This window comes from Bombina bombina, chromosome 1, assembly GCF_027579735.1.
Source record: "Bombina bombina isolate aBomBom1 chromosome 1, aBomBom1.pri, whole genome shotgun sequence".
Classification (NCBI taxonomy): Eukaryota; Metazoa; Chordata; class Amphibia; order Anura; family Bombinatoridae; genus Bombina; species Bombina bombina.
The window spans coordinates 1,415,309,284-1,415,336,596 of record NC_069499.1 but is presented as its reverse complement, the minus strand read 5'-3'; the positions used below and the strand labels follow the sequence as shown (position 1 = coordinate 1,415,336,596).

The 27,313-nt window shown below is 36.5% G+C and overlaps 1 protein-coding gene across 1 annotated transcript in view; it reads right to left on the bottom strand.

Moving 5' to 3' along the window:
- Positions 1-5,139: 5,139 nt before the first annotated feature.
- NTRK1 (neurotrophic receptor tyrosine kinase 1) overlaps positions 5,140-27,313 on the bottom strand; it is a 221,662-nt gene continuing 199,488 nt past the window's right edge. The window contains exons 16-17 of the mRNA XM_053719922.1: positions 12,613-12,771; positions 5,140-6,019 (exon numbers count right to left, since the gene is read on the bottom strand). Coding sequence (XP_053575897.1) covers positions 5,834-6,019; positions 12,613-12,771 — 345 coding nt within the window. The 3' untranslated portion in view covers positions 5,140-5,833. The remainder of the gene's footprint in view (positions 6,020-12,612; positions 12,772-27,313) is intronic.

The following is a 27,313-nucleotide window of genomic DNA, read 5'->3' as shown; positions in this document are numbered from 1 at the left end:
CAGCATTTCTGAATTGTGTTTCAGATCTAGAGTTGGCTGGAGTAATTATGCCAGTTTCCTAGTTCCGGAACAGGGGATGGTGTTTTTATTCAAATCTCTTCATTGTACCAAAGAAGGAGAATTCCTTCAGACCAGTTCTGGATCTAAAATTATTGAATCGTTATGTAAGGATACCAACGTTCAAGATGGTACTGTAAGGATATATTGCCTTTTGTTCAGCAAGGGAATTATATGTCCACAATAGATTTACAGGATGCATATCTGCATATTCCGATTCATCCAGATCATTATCAGTTCCTAGCGATTCTCTTTTCTAGACAAGCATTACCAATTTGTGGCTCTACCGTTTGGCCTTGCTACAGCTCCAAGAATTTTCACAAAGATTCTCGGTGCCCTTCTGTCTGTAATCAGAGAACAGGGTAATTGTGGTATTTCCTTATTTGGGACGATATCTTGGTACTTGCTCCGTCTTTACATTTAGCAGAGTCTCATACGAATCGACTTGTGGATTATTTTCAGCAGGAATTGGCTGTCTTTATTTTATCCCTCCCTCTCTAGTGACTCTTGTGTGGAAAGATCCACATCTTGGGTAGTCATTATCCCATACGTCACTAGCTCATGGACTCTTGTTAATTACATGAAAGAAAACATAATTTATGTAAGAACTTACCTGATAAATTCATTTCTTTCATATTAACAAGAGTCCATGAGGCCCACCCTTTTTTTGTGGTGGTTATGATTTTTTGTATAAAGCACAATTATTCCAATTCCTTATTTTATATGCTTCGCACTTTTTTCTTATCACCCCACTTCTTGGCTATTCGTTAAACTGATTTGTGGGTGTGGTGAGGGGTGTATTTATAGGCATTTTAAGGTTTGGGAAACTTTGGCCCCCTCCTGGTAGAATGTATATCCCATACGTCACTAGCTCATGGACTCTTGTTAATATGAAAGAAATGAATTTATCAGGTAAGTTCTTACATAATTATGTTTTTTTATTTTTTTATTCATTTTTTTTTCTAATGCATTTCCACTACTTCATATTGATTAGAGAACCCTTTAAAAATCAAATAAAAACAAACAAATTATTGGCTACACATTAGTTACTCATCAATGTAATTCCTGCACAAAAGAATATACCACAGATAGTTTTTCTAAAATGAAAAACTAGTAAAAATATCCAATGTAAACACACACTAATCCTGCAGGAACCATTCAAACTTTATTCTTACTAAGCGCTGATGCCATCCATCCTAAATGTTCTACAAACAGGGGAATACCATTATTGGTAAATAGCAATATACAACTCAATGCATAGGTTAAGTCAGTGCTACACAAAACTGGACACAGAGTAAAAAAGTCCCTGCCCAGAGAGGTACATTCTAAACATTAACGGTTTACCTATGCAGACGGATTAAAGAATGTTGATACCCAGTGTTCTATGTTAGATTTTAATTTTGTCTTCTTGCCAGCTATACTTCAGTGAAAATGGTAGTTTATTGGCTGTGAAAGAAGGCATTGCATTTAGAAGGGACATGAATGATATATCTAATTGTATGAGCCTTGGTTGGTATAATGCCATGCCTTGGATAGAAATATGAACTTAACTTTTATATTGTATATTTTGTACAAATATAGAATACTAGAAAGAAACCCGTCGATAACAATTTATGTAAAGCAAAGCAAATAGTTTTGTTAACAAACTAATGTCTTTTCTGGATTAAAGCTTTTGTCCAAAACTTCCAGATCTCTCTGCATATAAGAATTGTGGAGTTTACCTGCACCTCTGAATATCCCAAGAAGAAAACTGGGAGAACTAAAGGGATTCACAATCCATTTTAATTTTAAGGAGATCTGAATAGAAAAAAAAACTAATCCCACCTGACAATGGAAGAGGTAAATGCAGAAGAAGCAGAGACCCTTTGGCCTTGCTGTAAGCCAAAATGTTAAAGTGTTTTGTTTGCTATATTCACCATTATAAATGCAAACCCAAGCTGTGGAGTGAGTGATCAGCTTTATAAAACCAAAATGTTAGTACACTATGAGTTAAATTAATTTGACTGGACTAAGGAGCTGTTATTAAAATTAAAAACAAGTTTCTCTCTCCTCCTTGTTCTGAAGGTCAACATGTGGTTCTGGAAATTGTATTAGCACAAACTGGTGGCATTTGTGGGATTCTAATTTATTACATAAAGGGTACCAATGACACTACTTGTTCTTATAAAAAAATGTTCCCATATATTTAGCTTCTCTTAGTGATATTTGTATAAGGGGTCGGTGCTTGTACGTTCACAACATTTACAAAGGACTCAGCTGAGAGCTGAAAAAAAGAGTACAAATATAGCACTTGTAACATCTATTAAGGTTGATTTCATAAGAAAAGTAAAGTGTCGAAAAAGAATTAAAACAACTTTTATTCAAGTGTGAGAAAAATAAAAAAGGTTTAAACATTGCAAATGCTCCTCTTATGGTGCAATGTAATGACAAGTAACTTAAGAGGTTAATCTCATTGTTTTAGGAAAAAACCCATTCAAAATTCCTATTGAATCTGTAGTTGCCACCAGGCAAAGTGCGTTCAGGTGGTCAAAAATAAATGAGGAATGCGAGTGGGTTCCTAAAAAAGGTTACCTTTAAATATCAGTAAGTAATACCTGATATCTTTACCTTTTAATACCATAGGTGCCTTTGGATACAGATAGTAGTACCCTTTTAAATACCAAATATCTTTGCCTGGAATATGGCTTGAAGGTTTAAAGTGTGGTTATCTCGGTACCAGGTAGTAGTGCTCTTGGATACCAGATACTTGTACCTGTTGATATCGTAGGTAATATTGGAATATAATTCCCTTTAAATACTAAGGTGATTGCGGAGTATAGTTGCCGTTGAATACTAAATGTTACTATTGGATGCCAGATAGCTATACCTATTAATACCGGAGCTCTCTAATATCAAATAATGGTACATAGAATACTAGATATCTGTGCTTTTACATTCCCACTAGGTAACTATAGAATGAAGTTACCCAATGATACTGAATAATAGTACCATTGGATGCCAGATAATTATACCTGTTAATACCCTATAGTACCAGATAGCTATACCTTTAAATACCGGAGGTTTACCTATTCATACTTGATCATTATCGGTTTACATTTTAATACCAAATGGTGATAATACCTCTTAATACCGAGTTTCTATATCTTTAATACCTTGTAATACCTGATTAAATAATCTAATTGCCACATCAGCCAAATGATTGATTGTCTAATCAGTCAATCCGGAAAAAATAAAGGATATAAAAGTCACGCAAGAAGACGGTCAGATCGCCCTTTGAAAAAAGGTCAGTGGCATCTATGCTCTTTCTCTCTCTCTCTTTTGAAAGCAATGCTCACTCTATAACTCAATGGTATTAAAGGTATAGATACTCGGTATTAAAGAGGTATTATCACTATTTGGTATTAATAGTAACCCGATAATGATCCAGTACGATTAGATAAACCTCCGGTATTCTAAAGGTATAGGTATCTTGGTACCTACAGGGTATTAACATCTATTATTATCTGGCATCCAATGGTACTATTATTCAGTATCATTGGGTAACTTAATTCTATAATGCCAAGTGGAAAATAAAGGCACAGATATCTAGTAATTCTAGGTAACATTATTTGATATTAGAGAGTTCCGGTATTAATAGTTATAGCTATCTGGCATCCAATAGTAACATCTAGTATTCGACGGCAACTATACTCCGCAATCACCATAGTATTTAAAGGAAATTATATTCCCCATATTACCTACGATATCAACAGGTACAAGTAACTGGTATCCAAGAGCACTACTACCTGGTACCGAGATAACCACACTCTATAACTTCAAGCCATATTCCAGGCAAAGATATTTGGATACCAGATAGTAGTACCTATTACATACCAAAGGCACCTATGGTATTAAAAGGTAAAGATATCAGGTATTACTTACTGATATTTAAAGGTAACCTTTTTTAGGCACCCACTCGAATTCCTCATTTATTTTTGACCACCTGAACGCACTTAGCCTGGTGGCAACTACAGATTCAATAGGAATTTTGAATGTTTTTTTTTCCTAAAACAATGAAATTAACCTCTTAAGTTATTTGTCATTACACTGCACCATTAGAGGAGCATTTGCAATTTTTAAACCTTTTTTATTTTTCTCACACTTGAATAAAAGTTGTTTTAATTCTTTTTCAACACTTTGCTTTTCTAATGAAATCAACCTTAATAAACATTATGAGGCCGGCTATATTTGTTCTCTTTTTTCAGCTCTCAGCTGAATCCTTTGTAGGATTCTACTTTATTACAAGCTGGTCTGTTAATCAATCTCTCTACTTGTATTTATAAATGTGCAGATTTATCATTTGTATGTATTCAGCATATCTCTGTGCTGTGTAAGTTGTGTAAGCAAATGAGATTTTAAAATGTATACAATGCTGCTGACATGATTGCCAAATCTTCTCCTATTTTATTAAAGACATGAAAGAGTTGCTTTGTATTAAATAATATAAATTGCACTATAAATTTTCTATAGTAAGCGTTCTACATACAGCAGTATTCTATAGTACCTAGTGAGTAGCATATTATTATTGTGTTAGTGTTCACGATTGTGTGCTGGAACAGCTATTCCCAGTTGTTGGCAACTACTGTTGTAGTGTACATAAGATTTAATGAAAGATATTTGTAAATTAATTGTTTGGAATTGGAACAAATTGGGCAAAACATACCTTGATCTGAACTTATGTGCAAATTCTACTATATTAAAGTACATAAATCCTTCTAACTTAGCAGCAGTGAGTGACTTTCATATATATGATGATGTCACTAAACAGTCTAAATGTTACAAGGGATGAGCTTGAATTTCAAAGCAGACTAAGCGTTGCTTGTTAGCCATAACAATTCTAAATGATCCTTACCTGTAATGTAAGTATGAAAATAATTTAACGTAAATCATAGCTAACTACAACTAAAATCAATCACCCAGAACATTCAAAAAAGCATGTCCGATATAATGTGGAATATTATACACAATGAAATTTCGTTACATCAAAGTCTTTAAACTGGAATGGCTTCTTCGTTTTCTTGGCAGTTAAATTAAGGAGTTAGAAACAGTTCAAATATTAAGATCACCTCCAATGTTTTGAACAGCAGGTTGCTAAATAGCCATACAACAAAAATGGATTCTCCTTCATAAATTGAAAGAAAGTCTGTGATTATATTTTAAATAACATGCTTTGTGGGACAGTGATTGTGTACAAGATGGTAGCTACCATTAAATCCATTCAGCATTAAATTGCTTAACATAGCAGTCTTCTTACAGTAGTTGTATTTCAGTCAGTGTTAGATCAGTCTTCCAGCTGAAATGGTAGCTATTTGTAAGCCAATTGTGAAAGTTAGAGAAGATGATAGATGAGTACAAATGACGCGTCTGGAAGCCTCAACCACCAGGAAGAAATGATAATGACATTGTATCTTGTCTCAGAAGTCTCTGAGTCCTTGAGTATGTGCTCTGTCATGTAAACTGTTTTGAGGAAGTCTTACACAAGTGATGAACGCACATAAATAGCTGAAGCATGATAACTTTCAGTGGCAGCTTTTCTTTGTTTTTCTTGCTTGCTTGTTCATTTTGTTCAGCTTTAAGCTAGCTTTGTTTACTAGAAGCCATGTTTTAAATGATTGTTGGTAAATATTATAGGCTCCTTTACAAGGACATTGATATATGGGATAAAGGCATCTTCAAGCTTCTCCCTTTTATATGGCTGTTCCTTTTCTAAACCAACATACATGTTTGATTTAGCCGTTTACTCCAGAATGTCTAAGTATACTGGCGGAGCTTTCACAAGACCTTGGAGCTTATTGTGGATTTCCTTTATATTGAGCCTTTGCTGGGGCTCTCGTTGCCAGCAGCCTTGCATAATATTGTATACCTCATTCGGGCAGGTTCTAGGTCGCTCAAGTTCTCGCCCTTGGGTGATGCATTCTATGGCCTAAAGAGGAGAAAAAATAAAAAAAATGTATTCTCATAACAGACATAAGTGAACCTTTGATACAAATTACTGATCATATACTACCCCTTTAAGAAAACAGCATGTTTGATCATTTTTTATGTAACATTGGACATTTAGATTAAGTAAGGGGATAGTAGGAATGGTTTAAGACAAAGATTTTATTTTTGTTATGTGTATGTTATGTGTCAGGCAAGAATAGATGTCACTGGGTTAGCAATATCATTGAACATTATTTTTGCAATCTTCTAACTCAATGATATTTAGCTCTTCAAAACACATTTTGGCCATTATGGACCCCTACTCCAATCTAGAATTCGCCCCTTGGCCATGTTTTCTTGAACAGCTATGAGCTACAAATGCTGCAGGGTGTGCAGTGAGGTGTACAGTGAGTTCAGCAACACTATTTATGTGCTATCCAGAAGCACAATACATGTTCCTCCCTGCACACCCTGCAGCATGTGTAACTCATAACTGTCTGGATTAGCATGGCCGAAGTGGCAAAACAGGGCCTTTTTTTATGTTCTTTTCTATGGTATTTCAGTCAATAAATGCTATTTTGCGAAAAGTTAAAGAGTATTTTTTATTATTTGTATTATTTTTACTACACTATGGGCAAGATTACAAGTTGCGCGATATGGTCTTTTTACAAGAAATTTTCATTGCCCAGATATTACAAGTCTTGAAAAATCCGTGCTCAAAGAGCTGTAGTTAACAGTTTTCTGCAACCAAAAGGATTCACGAAACACTTCAAAAATACATTAAAAAGTACAGTTACACTCATATTAACATTGTCTAATAAAAATTATTTTAAAAATATATTGCACACAACAATTATAAGGGCTCAAATATAGGAGATCTCAGGTGTTAGAAAAAAAAAGCAGACAAAGGGATTTTACATAGAGATAAATTCAGATACATTGCTAAATATGTATTTGTATGTATATACTGTGTATATATATATATATATATATATATATATATATATATATATATATGTACATATATATTAATGTATTTATATGTGTATATATGTATTGGCAGACATATATACACATATAAACACATAAATACATATGTACACATATAGACATATATATATATATAAGTGTATTAGAACCCTTTGCCATTATGTAAATGAAAACATGATAAAACATTTATGCAATATTCATTTAATTAATATTTTAACTATGCATTTACTGTAAATATTTCGCATTTGCTAATGCAAATATGCTATTTTGTTTGTGCAATGGGTGTTTTTTTTTTCAACAATTTTTTTTCCTCCATTTACTTCTTTCAGGAATGCAAATTTTCTATGGTGATTGCCGCGATTAGGATGTTTTTTTTCCCCATTTTTTTTCTCCATTGATCTCTATGGGGGAAATCATGCGACGCACATGCGAAAACGCAACTTAGTTTATGTGCGGTATTCAGGTTAATGCGCACACTCAATATGTTATTTTTGCAACTTGTAATATCTGTGCAACCCCAAATGCACAAAACCCATAATGCGCGCTGTGTTTTAGTGATTGCGAAAACCAGATTTGCGCCGCAACTTGTAATCTGGCCTATGTGAGTTTTGCTGGGTTACGAGCATGTATGTATTATCAAAATGTTTCATGCTTTGGGAAATCAGAATTTGGTGTCATTTTAACATGTTAATTGTTTTACTGTTTTTTTCTGGTGCAAAGTAAAAAAAATGTTGAAATACTACTTTCATTGTAAAACATAGATAAAGAATCCTAACTGGTTTTCTGTTTTGTGAAGCTGTAGTGATAATTATATGTGTCTGTAATATATAAAAAATTACTTTGATGCTGTTGTTTACCAATGTGCTATAGAAATGATACAAAGGTCACTTTTTAGGCATTATACATGTTGGCTTTTTGTAATTTTTGTATATTTCTGCAAATGTTTGACTTTCATGGGTAAATCAAAGAAAAAGCATTGCAATTGATGTTTAAATAAAATTAGGTATAAGGACTAAAACTGATGTAATCAGAGGTGTTTGAATTGGCTCAGCAGTAAAGGAGATGGTTGGCCTCTAGCAATGTCTTAGGCCTTCTCTAGTAGTAAATAAAACAAAATTTAGCGGCCACATAATTATGGAAATTGAACAGTAGTTTTCTCTATAGAGTTGTTTAAAAATTCTTATTCTAATATTTTACATTTTAATATCTCAATAATGACTGAACAAAAGTCATATCCAATCGTCTGAGTTTAAGCAAAATATTTGTGCAGCGATTCCAAAGTTATGTTTTTATAAGCATTTAGGACTAGATCGCAAGTGGCGCTTTTTAGCGCTCCCGCTTGAGTGAAAACGTCTCTAGAAGTAAGCTATTTGCGTGCTTCCAGTAGCGCACGTATCACAAGTTGAAAAAAAAAAGTTTAAAAGTTTGTGCGTAAGCTAAACCCTGCGCACGTTAACTTATGTACTTTAAATATTGCAACCGTGCGTTTGTCACATAGCCTTCAACAGAGAGTGTAGAAGAAAAAAAACTAACACATCTTTTGCACGCTAACCCAACAAGAGTTATTAATATTTCACATTCCAATGTTCTTCACATACAGAAAATTTTTATTTTTATTGTAAATACATATTTCTATATATATATATCTGTATATACCTATACCTGTATATCTATTCCTATAGATGTATAGGTATGGATATCTATTTAATATTAACATAATCAGATATATGTAAAAAAAATGCGTCATAGAAAATATACTAAATTTTATTATGTAAAGAACATAGGAATGTAAAATGTGTGCAATGCGATTCGTTATTCGCAATATTTAGTTCTAACGCAGAGTCGGATCCGCGCACATGAAAAATCTTAAGGCACATTATTGAAATATTACTTATAAAATATAAAAAAAATATTAATAATTATAAAATATTATTATAGATGAATTATTTCGAATTTTTTACAGTATCTATATTTAATAATTATTAATATTTTTAAATATTTTATATGTAAAATTTCAATGATGCATGTTTTCATGCAAACCTGACATTGCATGAGTCCTAATTCGCATATCTTACATTCCTATTTTTTTCACATAGAATTTTTTTTTTAAAATTTTATTAATAAATATATACTTCTATTTTATTTTTATATTCTATATATATATTTATATATTTATATATACAGTATAAATATATATATTATATATATACTATATATATATATATAATATAGATATCTATACCTATATATCTAAAGGAATAGGTATACAGGTATATACAGATATTTAGAAATATGTATTTACAATAAAATAACATTGTCCAATGTCCTGTATGTGAAGATCATTGGAATGTGTAATATGTACAGTAAATACACAGAAAACACATTATTAATATTATTATGGAATAATTATATAGACATATATATATATATATATATATATATATATATATATATATATATATATAACAAGAGTATTGCATTGAGCAATTTATACTTTTTTATTAGATTAACTACATTTATAAGATGACAAGCCTTTCGGAAGAATGTCTACCTTTTTCAAGTCTGAATAAATGTATAGTTAGTGCAATAAAAATGTATCATTGCTCAATGCAATACTCTTGTTATTTTGAACTCTCTGGACTAACACGGCTACTCCAATCATGTGTATATATATATATATATATATATATATATATATATATATATATATATTTAGGCATACATTATATGTATACATATAGCCCTTTCCATTCAAATACATGGCCATATATTATATATTTTTAACCCTTATAAATATTTTTTATGAATATTTCTATGACACATTTTTATTAGGTCATTGTTTATATGTGTGGAGGTTGTCAGTTGAGCTAACCTGACTAGCGTAAATCACAATTGCACTTTCGCATCCCGCATTACTTTCAACTTGTAATACGAGCGCTATTTATGTTGCACGCCAAAAGACGAAAAACTGATATCGGTTGTGCGCAAAAAATAGCGTGGCCTCTTGTAATCTAGCCCTTAATGTGGGTCTTATACATGCTTAAAGGGACATGGAAGCCAAATTAAAACTTTAATGAGATAGTATAGAAAAACATTTCAATTTACTTTTACTATAAAATGGATTTTTTTCTTTGTATCCTTTGTTGAAGCGTAGTTCCTATCCATGAGAGGCATACTGAGGTAGCTCCAGGAGTTTACACAGTGTATATACAAAACACTGCTGCCATATAGTGCTCAAGAAACAGGTACTCTCCTCAGTCTACTTAAAGGGACAGTATACTATAAAATTGTTTTTTCCCTCAATCTGTTTCCAATTACTTTTTTTTACCAGCTGCAGAGTATAAAATGTATGAGATTTGCTTTTTTAAGGCTTATTTGTGTATATGAATTTTGTGTTTTGAAGCCACAACCTAATAAAATGGGTTGAGCTTTAGGTATAATCAGATCTCATTAATTTATCACATTATAAAACATATAAATGCTTCTTTATCTTATATCTGGCTGTAAACCAATCATCAATACTTGGAGAGAACAATTTAAAATTTACATTTTATTACCTTATCTCTTCTATAACCTACTGGGAGTGTAATTTCCTCAAGGCCAAAAACTTTCAGGATGGGTGGGAATACCACAGGCTAAATCAACTATTTCAAATGCCAATATAAGGGTAATGGAAATACTTGTAAACAATTTAATACACTCCAGCAGGTAAAGTGGATCATTGGGAACAAATTAAAGGTGCGAACATTTTTGAGTAAACTGTCCATTTAAGTATTCTCTTATGCAAAGGAGCTACATTTTAACCAAAGACACCAAGAGAAGGAGTTAAAGGGATTGTGCACAACTTTTAGAAGTTTTGCCTCTTTTTAATGTAATTTAGCTCTGATAATAGTGCATGTGATAATTTTCAAAGCTGGAAATGCAGCCTGCTAGATGTATTTCCCTAATTTGCTTTAACAGATAAAAATGCAAAACAATGCACTTTATACTAACAATATGACTATGGATAGCCTTGTTGTCTGCAGACTCAAGCTGGATTGGCTTCTCTAAATTATGCATTTGGTGGGTGGAGTTTTCTATTGAAAAACCACTGCAGCAAACAAGATGCTAATTTGTTTTAAAACTGTTTAGACTTGGCTGATATATTATTTTATAGCAAGACAACAAAAATGTTATGTGATTGGAAAGTCTTTTTTTACAATCATATCCTTTATCTGAGTTTTAATTTAGACTTGCATTTCCCTTTAAACCATTGGTAAAAATAAAACTGTATTACATTGGTATTTAATTATTTTAATTAATAAATTAATTTCAGATGGGTATCTGTTTATAGTTTAATTTATTTACTTTTATGTCCCTTTAAGTGCTAGTGAAACTTAGAAATTTCAATGCAAGTAAAATCTGCAACAGTAATACAGTGCATGAACAGCTGATGGGAAAGGGTTACCATCCAAGTCTAATGTAACTTAAGAATCACAAATATCTGTAAATAAAATTAGTTGTCAATTAGTTGTCAAAAATAAATAATGTTGTGTTTGCACATTTTCCCCATCTCCTTGTTAATGCGCCCCAGGCTTGGAGAAACCTGATTCCCCTTGATGGAGAGAAAAACCATTTATCTGAGTGGCTCCTGAGTTCATTAGCTTCTTCAGTTCCTGAGGAGGTCTGTTAGAGAACCCACAGGGTCAGCAAATTCAATTATCTCCTTCACGCATTGGAAAAATTAAAATTAGATTTTTTTTAAATGTATTTATTGAAATAAGCTTTCTTGACATTAAATATAAATTCATTGCACTAAACTGGGACAAGCTCACTAATAAGCTTTTGATATAATATGGGGAAACAGCTGACCCCATTTGTTAAATCTTGTGTATTCTATTGGACAGCAAATCCCAAAGGAACATATTTTTATAGTGTATTTAAAAAAATAAAAATATCCGAAGAGCTTCACACACACACACACACACACAAACACATGCACACAGACACACACTATATATATTCACAATGACACACCTTTTTACGTCAAGTCTGCTTTTCAGCAGATTCCCTTAACGCCAAAGCATCGCTGTTCACACAGCTTATAAGCTTAGCTAGGGTTAGTGCAGTGATTTATAACCATCCCCAGAACAGCGATTGCTTTGAATCTGCTGAAAAGCAGACTTGATGTAAAAAGGTGTGTCATTGTGAACCTAATTTGCATATCTTCCCCAAAATCCTTTGCTGCATTGGAAACAATGTATTCCCGGGGTTTTCTGTGGGAAAAACAAGCCTTCTGGCCTAGATTTGTTAATGAACTACACAATGAGTTATTTTCTCTATATTTTATGCATAGTGGAGGATTTTAAACTCACATTTTACCTCCCCCTAATTTTAAATGTTGTTGTACACACACACATTTACATTAACTAAGGGAAAGTGCCTTACTATAGAGTGAATGAATATATACATTTATATTTATGTGTTAATATGTGTATATATACATATAAACACATAAATATATATTAATATATATTTACATATATTATAGCCCTTTAATACCTTTTTGCACATTATATTTCTGCTTACAGTTTGACACACACACACATTTATAATTCAATTTACCTCTGTATTGGAGAGTTGGTACCACGGCTGCTTCCCATAAGTAAAGATTTCCCACAAGACCACGCCAAAGCTCCAGATATCACTATCTGTGGTGAATTTTCTATACAAGATGCTCTCTGGCGGCATCCAGCGAATGGGCAGCATTGTGCGCCCTCCCACCTGAAGCAAATTAATAGATTAATCACAGGAATTTCTGGAACCTGAAAATATGGCTACAACAACATATTCCATTCAAAAGCAAACATGATTACAGTTATGTTATATGGCTATTTAGGTATGTTTCTCTATACATAATACAATTTCCTATAAATCCAAAGGAAAATGAAAGAATAGAAAAGCAAATGCCTTGATGCTCTCTCATATTAGATAAACATAAATGTACTTATGTCACCCTTTTGATTATTCATAGCAAACACTTAATATATTAAAAGGCCAGTAAACCCACCAAATAATGTTAGTGCAGAATTATATAACATTAGCCTAGCGCCAGTTTTCTAAATGAAAGTTTTCAGAAATATTTATATAGGAAAATTAATTTACAGACCGCCGCTCCTTGCTCTACTGAGCAGGTCTGTTTCTTTCCTAAGCGCATCTGGGCACACTGTCTAGTCACAGCTGGCCCAATCGCGCCATTAAACTAAAAGTAGCTCGCTCCCGCTACCAGACCAGAGCGGGAGCGAGCTACATTTAGTTTAATGGCATGATCGGGCCAGCTGTGGCTAGACAGCATGCCCAGATGTACTTAGAAAAGAAACAGAACCGCTCAGTAGAGCAAGGAGCGGCGGTCTGCAAAATTAGTTTCTTTCATGTAATTGGAAAGAGTCCATGAGCTAGTGACGTATGGGATATACATTCCTACCAGGAGGGGGCCTAGCTTCCTAAACCTCAAAGTGCCTATAAATATACCTCCCACCACACACATACTTAAGTTTTACAAACTTTGCCTCCTATGGTGAAGTAAGTTTGTGCTTAATTTTTATGATTTCTTCTATGATAAGCGCTTCTAAGCATTCTGAAGCCCAATTCCTCTCAGAGTACAGTGTTTGTCAGGGGGACGTGAAGAGTATTGCCTGTTGATTTTTTTGGTTTCACTCATGGGAAATCTTTTCAAGGGTTCTCTGTTATCGGTCGGAGGGATTCATCTCCTACCTCCCTTTTTAGATCGACGATATACTCTTATACCATTACCTCTGCTGATAGTTTTCAGTACTGGTTTGGCTATCTGCTATATGTGGATGGGTGTCTTTGGTAAGTATGTATCATTATTTAAGACACTCTCAGCTATGTTTGGCGCTTTATGTTTTAATATAAAGTTTTAAATATATGTATTTACTTATATTTGTCATAAGTCAGGTCTATGTGTATTTCCCTTTGCAGTCTAACAGTTTCAGTATGAGAATCATGTTTTAGGAAGTTATTTTTAAAAAATTCTTACCTGGGGTTTAGTCTTTTTTCCCATTTTTACTTGTTTTTGCCTTTAATTTTGCAGTCAAATCTAGGCTCGCGAAGCCCCAAAATGCTGTTATTTATTGCGTCATTTTTGCCGCAAATTTTTTTCCCCGCAATTTTGCGTCTATCATGTCGCAAGTTTTGTAATTTCCTGCGTCTTTATTGACGTTAGGTTGTTTGGCGCGAAGTTGCGCTTGTTATTATGCGAATTGCATCATTTTCGGATGTTGTTTGGCGCCAAAAAAAATTCACTTTGCGTTGTGCGTCATACTTGGCGCCAAATATTTTTTTGGTTATATTACCCCACTTCCTTTATGCTCCCTGGTCTCTTTATATTCTAGAGGGCTATGCTGTTTGCTTTTATTTATCATATGCATTTTTTCCGATTCCTGAAACTGCTATATGAGGAAATTGGATATTTTGTTTAAATGTTATTTTTTCTTTTACATTTTGCAAGATGTCTCAGTCTGATCTTGTCTCAGAGGCTACTGTAGGAACCATGCTGCATGAACACAGTTCTACCAAAGCTAAGTGTATCTGTTGTAAGCAAGCTGAGATTATATCTCCGGCTATATTATGTAACAGTTGTCATGATAAGCTTTTGCATGCCGATAATGTTTCTATTAGTACTAGTACAGCACCTGTCGTTCCCTCAACATCTAATGTACATGATATCCCTGTTGATATGAAAAATTATATTGCTGATGCAATACAGAAGGCTATGAGGGGTAGTTATCAAGCCGTCAACCTCAAATACGCTGGAATTCCGCAGCGTATTTGTGGCGAGGCTGATTCGCCTTAGTTATCAAAGGCTCGAGACCGGCAAAAGTAGAATTTTGTGACGTAAGCTTCGATCCGCCGGACTCAGTCCGACACAGATCGATTCTTACGTCACTCCAGATGTTCCGCACACAAGTGCGGCACATTCTCACTACTTTTGCTAGCTATCATAAAACTAGCAGGTACGCTCGGCACTTTTACGGCCCAGCGTACCTGGTTTTCAATCCGCCACCCCTGGAGGCGGCGGATCCCATAGGAATCAATGGGAGTCTGACCATAGCGAAAGTACAAGTTCGCTGCTGACAGACATCCCATTGATTTCTATGGGAGCTGTCTGCACCTAACACCCTAACATGTACCCCAAGTCTAAACACCACTAATCTGACCCCCCCTACACCGCCGCAACTAAATAAAGTTATTACCCCCCTAAACCGCCGCTCCCGGAGCCCACCGCAAGCTACTCTATACATATTACCCCCCTAAACCGCCGCTCCCGGAGCCCACCGCAAGCTACTCTATACATATTAACCCCTAAACCGCCGCTCCCGGAGCCCACCGCAACTATAATAAATGTATTAACCCCTAAACCGCCGCTCCCTGAACCCGCCGCAACCTATATTAAACCTATTAACCCCTATCCTGCCCCCCCTACACCGTCGCCACCTATAATAAATTTATTAACCCCTATCCTGCCCCCCACTACGCCGCCGCCACTGTAATAAAATGATTAACCCCTAAACCTAAGTCTAACCCTAACGCCCCCCGAACTTAAATATTAATTAAATAAATCTAAATAAATTAACTCTTATTAACTAAATGAATCCTATTTAAAACTAAATACTTACCTTTAAAATAAACCCTAATATAGCTACAATATAAATAATAATTATATTCTAGCTATCTTAGGATTTATATTTATTTTACAGGTAACTTTCAATTTATTTTAACCATGTACAATAACTATTAAATAGTTATTAACTATTTAATAGCTTACCTAGCTAAAATAAAGAGAAATGTACCTGTGAAATAAATCCTAACCTAAGTTACAATTACACCTAACACTACACTATACTTTAATAAATTATTCCTATTTAAAAATAAATACTTACCTGTAAAATAAACCCTAATATAGCTACAATGTAATTAATAATTATATTATAGCTATCTTAGGATTTATATTTATTTTACAGGTAACTTTGTATTTATTTTAGCTAGTTAGAATAGTTATTAAATAGTTATTAACTATTTAATAACTACCTAGCTAAAAGAAATACAAAATTACCTGTAAAATAAATCCTAACCTAAGTTACAATTAAACCTAATACTACACTATCATTAAATTAACTAAATAAACTACCTACAAATAACTACAATTAAATACAATTACATAAACTAACTAAAGTACAAAAAATAAAAAAAGCTAAGTTACAAAAAATAAAAAATTAAGTTACATACATGTTAAAAATATTACAACAATTTTAAGCTACTTACACCTAATCTAAGCCCCCTAATAAAATAACAAACCCCCCCAAAATAAAAAAAATCCCTACCCTATTCTAAATTAAATAAATTTCAAAGCTCTTTTACCTTACCAGCCCTTAAAAGGGCCATTTGTGGGGGCATGCCCCAAAAAGTTCAGCTCTTTTGCCTGTAAAAGAAAAATACAACCCCCCCCCAACATTAAAACCCACCACCCACATACCCCTAATCTAACCCAAACCCCCCTTAAAAAAACCTAACACTAATCCCCTGAAGATCATCCTACCTTGAGTCGTCTTCACTCAGCCGAGCCACCGATGGAACTGAAGAGGACATCCGGAGCGGAAGAAGTTAATCCTCCAAGCGGCGCTGAAGAAATCTTCCATCCGATGAATTCATCATCCAGGCGGCGCTGAAGAGGTCTTCTATCCGGGCGAAGTCATCTTCCAAGCCGGGTCTGGAATCTTCCTTCCGCCGACGCGGAACCACCTTCTTCACCGACGGACTACGACGAATGACGGCTCCTTTAAGGGACGTCATCCAAGATGGCGTCCCCTCAATTCCGATTGGCTGATAGGATTCTATCAGCCAATCGGAATTAAGGTAGGAAAATCTGATTGGCTGATGGAATCAGCCAATCAGATTCAAGTTCAATCCGATTGGCTGATCCAATCAGCCAATCAGATTGAGCTCGCATTCTATTGGCTGATCGGAACAGCCAATAGAATGCGAGCTCAATCTGATTGGCTGATTCCATCAGCCAATCAGATTTTTCCTACCTTAATTCCGATTGGCTGATAGAATCCTATCAGCCAATCGGAATTGAGGGGACGCCATCTTGGATGACGTCCCTTAAAGGAGCCGTCATTCGTCGTAGTCCGTCGGTGTAGAAGGTGGTTCCGCGTCGGCGGAAGGAAGATTCAAGACCCGGCTTGGAAGATGACTTCGCCCGGATAGAAGACCTCTTCAGCGCCGCCTGGATGATGACTTCATCGGATGGAAGATTTCTTCAGCGCCGCTTGGAGGATTAACTTCTTCCGCTCCGGATGTCCTCTTCAGTTCCATCGGTGGCTCGGCTGAGTGAAGACGACTCAAGGTAGGATGATCTTCAGGGGATTAGTGTTAGGTTTTTTAAGGGGGGTTTGGGTTAGATTAGGGGTATGTGGGTGGTGGGTTTTAATGTTGGGGGGGGTTGTATTTTTCTTTTACAGGCAAAAGAGCTGAACTTTTTGGGGCATGCCCCCACAAATGGCCCTTTTAAGGGCTGGTAAGGTAAAAGAGCTTTGAAATGTATTTAATTTAGAATAGGGTAGGGATTTTTTTTATTTTGGGGGGGTTTGTTATTTTATTAGGGGGCTTAGATTAGGTGTAAGTAGCTTAAAATTGTTGTAATATTTTTAACATGTTTGTAACTTAATTTTTTATTTTTTGTAACTTAGCTTTTTTTATTTTTTGTACTTTAGTTAGTTTATGTAATTGTATTTAATTGTAGTTATTTGTAGGTAGTTTATTTAGTTAATTTAATGATAGTGTAGTATTAGGTTTAATTGTAACTTAGGTTAGGATTTATTTTACAGGTAATTTTGTATTTCTTTTAGCTAGGTAGTTATTAAATAGTTAATAACTATTTAATAACTATTCTAACTAGCTAAAATAAATACAAAGTTACCTGTAAAATAAATATAAATCCTAAGATAGCTATAATATAATTATTAATTACATTGTAGCTATCTTAGGGTTTATTTTACAGGTAAGTATTTATTTTTAAATAGGAATAATTTATTAAAGTATAGTGTAGTGTTAGGTGTAATTGTAACTTAGGTTAGGATTTATTTCACAGGTACATTTCTCTTTATTTTAGCTAGGTAAGCTATTAAATAGTTAATAACTATTTAATAGTTATTGTACATGGTTAAAATAAATTGAAAGTTACCTGTAAATAAATATAAATCCTAAGATAGCTAGAATATAATTATTATTTATATTGTAGCTATATTAGGGTTTATTTTAAAGGTAAGTATTTAGTTTTAAATAGGATTCATTTAGTTAATAAGAGTTAATTTATTTAGATTTATTTAATTAATATTTAAGTTAGGGGGGCGTTAGGGTTAGGGTTAGACTTAGGTTTAGGGGTTAATCATTTTATTACAGTGGCGGCGGCGTAGTGGGGGGCAGGATAGGGGTTAATAAATTTATTATAGGTGGCGACGGTGTAGGGGGGGCAGATTAGGGGTTAATAAATTTATTATAGGTGGCGACGGTGTAGGGGGGGCAGGATAGGGGTTAATAGGTTTAATATAGGTTGCGGCGGGTTCATGGAGCGGCGGTTTAGGGGTTAAACTATTTAGTTGCGGAGAGGTGCGGGATCAGCAGGATAGGGGTTAATAATTTTATAATAGAGGGCGACGGTATAGGGGGGGCAGGATAGGGGTTACTAGGTATAATGTAGGTGGCAGCGGTGTCCGGGAGCGGCGGTTTAGGGGTTAATACATTTATAAGAGTTGCGGCAGGGTCTAGGAGCGGCGGTTTAGGGGTTAGTAACTTTATTTAGTTGCGGGGGGCTCCGGGGGCGCCTGTATAGGGGGTAGAACAGTGCAGTTTAGTGTGGGTGCTTAGTGACAGGCTAGCAATAAAGCTGGGAAAAAGCCGAAGGGCAGCGAGATCGGATGAGTGATAACTCTCACAGTCTGCTGCTCATCGCCCCGCGGCTTTTTGACAGCTTTATTTGATAACTTAGGCGAACGTATTCAAGGTCCGCGGCGGCGAAGGTAGGCGAGCTTAGGCGGACGTATTGGGCCGGCGAAGCCAGAAAAGTAGACGGCTTGATAACTACCCCCCTATGTCTGCTATTCTACCTTCTAATAAACGTAAAAGGTCTTTTAAAACTTCTCATTAACTGATGAAATTTGTGATGATCGACAACATACTGATTAATCCTCCTCTGAAGAGGATCTCTCTGGTTCAGAAGATCCTACTTCAGACATTGAAATTGATAAATATTCTTATCTTTTTAAGATTGAATATATTCTGTCTTTATTGAAGGAAGTATTGGTTACTTTGGGTATTGAGGAGTCTGATCCTCTTGATAACAAAACCAGTAAACGTTTAAATTCTGTATTTAAACCTTCTGTGATTACTCCTGAGGTTTTTCCTGTTCCAGATGCAGTTTCTGATGTGATTGCTAAGGAATGGTCTAAGCCTGGTGCTTCTTTTAACCCTTCTTCTAGGTTTAAGAAGTTATATCCTTTAGCAGTGGCTAATTTGGAGTTTTGGGAAAAAGTCCCTAAGGTTGATGGGGCTATTTCTACCCTTGCCAAATGTACTACTATTCCTATGGAAGATAGTACTTCTTTTAAGGATCCTTTAGATAGAAAGATTGAATCTTATCTAAATAAAGCTTATTTACATTCTGGCTATATTCTCAGGCCTGCCATTTCTATGGCTGATGTTGCGGCTGCATCAATTATTTGGTTGGATAGCTTAGCACATCAGGAAACAGATTCTGATTTGTCTAGCATTGTTCGTTTGCTTCAACATGCTAATCATTTTATCTGTGATGCTATTTTTTATATCATCAAGATTAATGTTAAATCTATGTCTTTAGCTATTCTAGCTAGAAGAGCTTTATGGCTTAAATCATGGAATGCTGACATGGTATCTAAATCTAGATTACTATCTCTATCTTTCCAGGGTAATAATTTATTTGGTTCTCAGTTGGATTCTATTATTTCCACTATCGCTGGGAGAGTTTTTTGCCGCAAGATAAAAAGTCTAAGGGTAAATTTAAAGTTAGGGTTTATTTTATAGGTAAGTATTTAGTTTTAAATAGGATTCATTTAGTTAATAAGAGTTAATTTATTTAGATTTATTTAATTAATATTTAAGTTAGGGGGGCGTTAGGGTTAGGGTTAGACTTAGGTTTAGGGGTTAATCATTTTATTACAGTGGCGGCGGCGTAGTGGGGGGCAGGATAGGGGTTAATAAATTTATTATAGGTGGCGACGGTGTAGGGGGGGCAGATTAGGGGTTAATAAATTTATTATAGGTGGCGACGGTGTAGGGGGGGCAGGATAGGGGTTAATAGGTTTAATATAGGTTGCGGCGGGTTCATGGAGCGGCGGTTTAGGGGTTAAACTATTTATTTAGTTGCGGAGAGGTGCGGGATCAGCAGGATAGGGGTTAATAATTTTATAATAGAGGGCGACGGTATAGGGGGGCAGGATAGGGGTTACTAGGTATAATGTAGGTGGCAGCGGTGTCCGGGAGCGGCGGTTTAGGGGTTAATACATTTATAAGAGTTGCGGCAGGGTCTAGGAGCGGCGGTTTAGGGGTTAGTAACTTTATTTAGTTGCGGGGGGCTCCGGGGGCGCCGGTATAGGGGGTAGAACAGTGCAGTTTAGTGTGGGTGCTTAGTGACAGGCTAGCAATAAAGCTGGGAAAAAGCCGAAGGGCAGCGAGATCGGATGAGTGATAACTCTCACAGTCCGCTGCTCATCGCCCCGCGGCTTTTTGACAGCTTTATTTGATAACTTAGGTGAACGTATTCAAGGTCCGCGGCGGCAAAGGTAGGCGAGCTTAGGCGGACGTATTGGGCCGGCGAAGCCAGAAAAGTAGACGGCTTGATAACTACCCCCCTATGTCTGCTATTCTACCTTCTAATAAACGTAAAAGGTCTTTTAAAACTTCTCATTAACTGATGAAATTTGTGATGATCGACAACATACTGATTAATCCTCCTCTGAAGAGGATCTCTCTGGTTCAGAAGATCCTACTTCAGACATTGAAATTGATAAATATTCTTATCTTTTTAAGATTGAATATATTCTGTCTTTATTGAGGGAAGTATTGGTTACTTTGGGTATTGAGGAGTCTGATCCTCTTGATAACAAAACCAGTAAACGTTTAAATTCTGTATTTAAACCTTCTGTGATTACTCCTGAGGTTTTTCCTGTTCCAGATGCAGTTTCTGATGTGATTGCTAAGGAATGGTCTAAGCCTGGTGCTTCTTTTAACCCTTCTTCTAGGTTTAAGAAGTTATATCCTTTAGCAGTGGCTAATTTGGAGTTTTGGGAAAAAGTCCCTAAGGTTGATGGGGCTATTTCTACCCTTGCCAAATGTACTACTATTCCTATGGAAGATAGTACTTCTTTTAAGGATCCTTTAGATAGAAAGATTGAATCTTATCTAAATAAAGCTTATTTACATTCTGGCTATATTCTCAGGCCTGCCATTTCTATGGCTGATGTTGCGGCTGCATCAATTATTTGGTTGGATAGCTTAGCACATCAGGAAACAGATTCTGATTTGTCTAGCATTGTTCGTTTGCTTCAACATGCTAATCATTTTATCTGTGATGCTATTTTTTATATCATCAAGATTAATGTTAAATCTATGTCTTTAGCTATTCTAGCTAGAAGAGCTTTATGGCTTAAATCATGGAATGCTGACATGGTATCTAAATCTAGATTACTATCTCTATCTTTCCAGGGTAATAATTTATTTGGTTCTCAGTTGGATTCTATTATTTCCACTATCGCTGGGAGAGTTTTTTGCCGCAAGATAAAAATTCTAAGGGTAAATTTAAAGTTTTTAATCGCTTTCGTTCCTTTCGTCAGAATAGAGAACAGAAAACCACGCCTTCCCCTAAGGACTCTGGATCCAATTGGAAGCCAACTTCAAGTCGGAATAAATCCAAGCCCATAAGAAGCCAAAGCCAGTCCCCAAGACTCCATGAAGGTGCAGCCCTCTATCCAGTTCAACTGGTGGGGGGCAGATTGAAATTATTTCAAAACATTTGGGCAGATTCTGTTCAGTATCAGTGGATTCAGAGCATTGTCTCTCAAGGGTATCGAATAGGTTTCAGAATAAGAATAATCTCCTGTGAGAAGATTCTTTCTCTCTCATGTTCCAACAAATCCTGTGGAAGCTCAGGCTTTTGTGAAGTGTGTTTCCGATCTGGAACTTTCAGGGGTGATTATACCAGTTCCGCTTCAGGAACAGGGTCTGGGTTTTTATTCAATTCTATTCATTGTCCCAAAGAAAGAAAATTCATTCAGAAGTTTTTGAATAGTTTTGTAAGGGTCCCAACTTTCAAGATGGTGACTATAAGGACTATTCAGCCTTTTGTTCAGCAAAGTCATTACATGTCCGCAAAAGACTTACAGGACACTTATCTTCACATTGCAATTCATCCAGATCACTATCGGTTCTGAGATTCTCTTTTCTAGACAACCATTACCAATTTGTTGGCCTAACAACAGCTCCAAGAATCTTTTTGAAGTTTCTCGGTGCCCTTCTATCTGTAATCAGAGAGCAGGGTATTGCAGTGTTTCCTTATTTAGACGATATCTTGGTACTGGCTCAATCTTTTCATTTAGCAGAATCTCACACGAATCAACTAGTGTTGTTTCTTCAAAGACATGGTTGGAGGATCAATTTACCAAAGAGCTTCTTGATTCCTCAGACAAGGGTCACATTTTTAGGTTTCCACATAGATTCAGTGTCCATGACTCTGTCTTTAACAGACAAGAGACAAATGAAATTGGTTTCAGCCTGTCGAAAACCTTCAGTCTCAATCATTCCCTTCAGTGGCTATGTGCATGGGAGTTTTAGGTCTCATGACTGCAGCATCGGACGCGATCCCCTTTGCTCATTTTCATATGAGACCACTGCAGCTTTGCATGCTGAATCAATGGTGCAGGGATTATACTCGTATATCACAATTGATATTCTTAAATCCCAACATTCTACTCTCTTTGACTTGGTGGTTTGACCATTATCGTATTATTCAAGGGGTCTCTTTTGTTCGTCCTTCCTGAACTGTAGTCTCAACAGATGCAAGCCTTTCAGGTTGCGGAGCTGTCTGGGGGTCTCTGACAGCACAAGGGGTTTGGAATCCTCTAGAAGCGAGGTTACCAATCAATATCTTAGAACTCTGTGCTATTTCCAGGGCTCTTCAGGCTTGTCCTCTATTAAAGAGAGAACTTTTTATTCGCTTTCAGACAGACAATATCACAACTGTGGCATATGTCAATCATCAGGGAGGGACTCATAGTCCTTTAGCAATGAAAGAAGTATCACGGATACTTTCTTGGACGGAATCCAACTCTTGTCTAATTTCTGCGATTCATATCCCAGGTGTAGACAATTGGGAAGCGGATTGTCTCATCCATCAGACTTTGCATCTGGGGGAGTGGTCTCTCCATCCAGATGTCTATTTTCAGATTGTACAGATGTACAAGATGTGAAATAGATCTGATGGCTTCCCATCTAAACAGGAAACTTCCCAGATACCTTTCCAAGTCCAGGGATTCTCAGGCGGAGATGCATTAGCAGTTCCTTGGTCTTACCAGCTTATATTTTTCTGCCTCTAGTTCTTCTTCCAAGGGTGATCTCCAAGATCATAATGGAACAATTGCATGTGTTTCTGATAGCACCAGCATGGCCTCACAGGTTTTGGTATGCAGATCTTGTCCGGATGTCCAGTTGCCAACCTTGGTCACTTCCTTTAAGGCCAGACCTTCTGTCTCAAGGGCCTTTTTCCATCAGGATCTCAAATCACTAAATTTGAAGGTATGGATATTGAAAGTTTAGTGCTTAGTTTCTATGACTCAGTGATCAATACTATGTTGCAGGCTCGTAAGTCTGTTTCAAGGAAGATTTATTATTTGGTTTGAAAAACCTATATTTCATGGTGTTCTCATAAATTCTTTTGGCATTCTTTTAGAATTCCTAGAATTTTACAGTTTCCTCAGGACAGTTTGGATAAAGGTTTTTCTGCAAGTACTTTGAAGGGACAAATCTCTGCTCTTTGTGTTTTATTTCATAGAAAGATTTCTAAACTTCCTGATATTCACTGTTTTGTTCAGGGTTTGGTCCATATCAAGCCTGTTTTTAAGTCTATTTCTCCTCCATGGAGTCTTAATTTGATTTTGAAGGTGTTGCAGGCTCCTCCTTTTGAGCCTATGCATTCTTTGGATATTAAGCTACTTTCTTGGAAAGTATTGTTCCTTTTGGCTATCTCTTCTATCTATCTATCTATCTATCTATCTATCTATCTATTGGGTACTTGTAAAGCACAAACTAATCACCCCTGAGGGTCTCAAGGTGCTAAGGGAGGAGGGAAAGAGGGGGGGGCTAAGGGAAGATGATTCAGTCGAAGAGCCAGGTCTTGACATCCTTCCTGAAGTTTGTAAGGGAGGTGGATTGTCTGAGGTGCAGCGGGAGGGTGTTCCATGACTTTGCTGCCATATAGGAGAAGGCTCTTCCTCCAGCTGTTGTTTTCTTGATGTGGGGGATGACTGCGAGTGCTTGGTGGGCAGAGCGGAGTTGTCTGGAGGGGGTGTAGAAACTGACGTGGTGGTTGATGTATTTGGGACCGATGTTGTGGAGGGCCTTGAATGCATGGGTTAGGATTCTCTTGTTGACGGGGAGTCAGTGCAGGTTCCTTAGGTGTTCTGTGATGTGGCTTTGGTGAGGGATGTCGAGGATCAGTCTGGCCGAGGTGTTCTGGATGCATTGGAGTCGTTTCTGGATCTTGATGGTGGACCCAGGGTAGAGTGCATTGCCGTAGTCCAGTCAACTACTGACGAGGGCATGGGTGACAGATTTTCTGGTTTCGGTAGGAATCCACTTGAAGATTTTTCGCAGTAGGTGGAGTATGTGAAACAAGTCAAAGAGACGGCGTTGACTTGGCGGTCCATGGAAAGTGATGAGTCGAGGATGACGCCTAGATTTTGTGTGTGGTGTGTTGGAGTTGGAGGGTGTCCGAGGGCTGTGGGTCATCCCATGCGGATTCGGTGGGTCCGAAGAGGAGGATTTTGGTCTTGTCAGTGTTGAGTTTGAGACGGTTGTTGTTCGTCCAGGTGGCGATTGCTGTTAGTCCTTTGAGGACATTTTTCTTGGTGGTGGCGGGGTCTCGGGGTGAGTGAGATGATTAACTGGGTGTCGTTGGCGTAGGAGACAATGTTGAGGTTGTGTCATTGGACAATGGCGGCGAGGGGGGCCATGTAGATGTTGAAGAGGGTGGGGCTGAGAGAAGAGCCTTGGGGTACGCCGCAGATTATTGCTGTGGGATTGGAGGAGAAGGGTGGGGGTCTGACTTTCTGGGTTCTGCCACTTAGGAAGGAGGTGATCCTCTGCTAGAAGAGTTTATGAATTGTCTGCTCTCTCTTGTGAGTCTCCTTTTTTGATTTTCCATAAGGATAATATTGTTTTGCGGACTTCATTTAAATTTCTTCCTAAGGTTATGAATTCTAACAACATTAGAAGGGAAATTATTGTTCCTTCCTTGTGTCCGAATCCTAAGAATTCGCTTGAAAAATCGTTACATTTTTTTGGATGTGATTAGGGCTTTGAAATACTATATTGAGGCTACTAAGGATTTCAGGAAGACTTCTAGTCATTTGTTGTCTTTTCCGGTTCTAGGAAAGGTCAGAAAGCCTCTACGATTTCTTTGACATTTTTGGCAACTGTCTCAGTTTGATTTTTCTGTTTTTAAGAATAACTTGTTTTTTGGATTTAATTTCTCAGCGGAAATAGCTGTTTTTATTTTATCCCTCCCTCTCTAGTGACTCTTCTGTGTACTTTCACTGCTTGTGTATTTCATCCGATACATCACTAGCTCATGGACTCTTTCCATTTACATGAAAGAAAACATATTTTATGTAAGAACTTACCTAATAAATTAATTTCTTTCATAATGGCAAGAGTCCATGGGGCCTATTTATTAAATGTCTGTCCGACATGATCCGATCAGTGGATCATGTCCGACAGACATCGCTAAATGCGGAGAGCAATACGCATTCAGCATTGCACCAGCAGCTCTTGTGCGGCCAATCTAGAAGGGGGGTGGCAACATGATCGTACTCGATTGGGTTGAATTGTGGCGATGTCTGTCCACCTCCTCAGAGCAGGGAGACAGGTTATGGAGCAGTGGTCTTTAGACCGCTGCTTCATAACTGGTGTTTCTGGCAAGCCTGAAGGCTCGCCAGAAACACGGGCCCTAAAGCTCCATAAGGAGCTTGATAGATAGGCCCCCATGAGGCCCACCTTTTTTTGGTGGTTATATTTTTTTGTATAAAAGCACAATATTTTTTTTCACTTCCTCTTTTTTGTATGCTTTTTTAATCCTTTTTACACCTCACTACTTGGCTATACGTTAAACTGAAGTATGTGTGTGGTGGGAGGTGTATTTATAGGCATTTTGAGGTTTGGGAATCTTTGCCCCCTCCTGGTAGGCCCCCTCCTGGTAGGCTAGCTCATAGACTCTTGCCATTATGAAAAAAAATTAATTTATCAAGTAAGTTCTTACATAAATTATGTTTTTCCTAGATGAATATTTCTAAAAAAACTTTCATTTAGAAAACTGGCGCTAGGCTAATGTTATATAATTCTGAACTATGTAAATATCACTTCCAGGTTCTAGTGTAACCAGTTCCAAAGCACTCACTCTGTTCAAGTGGCCCCCATGTGAGAAGAATACTTGGCCAGTGGCCCCCAGATACACTGAGCTTGATACCCCTGGCTTAAAGAGACAGTATACACCAATTTTGATATAACTACATGTAATAAACAATATTATAAAGAAGAATATGCACAGATACTGATATAAAAGCCAGTATAAACACTTTTAAAAACTTACTTAGAAGCTCCCAGTTTAGCACTGTTGATGAGGTTAGGCTGGGACACCCAGTGAAAGAGGCTGGGAAAGCAAGAAGAGCAGACACCCCCCTCCCCTGCATATGAACAGACCCATTACACATCCAGGAGTCTGTAGACATCAGTATTCATCTAAAACTTTGGGTTTGGTTAAGAGTCTGAAAATCAGCACAACTTTTTTTTTTTTTTTTAAATAAGCAAAACTATATATTTGTACAAAACAACTCCCAGATGGGCTATATAAGTGGATATCCACAAAACATTTATGCAAAGAAAAAGCTAGTGTACAATGTCCCTTTACATATGAATAACCATTGTCCCTTCTCTCACTCCA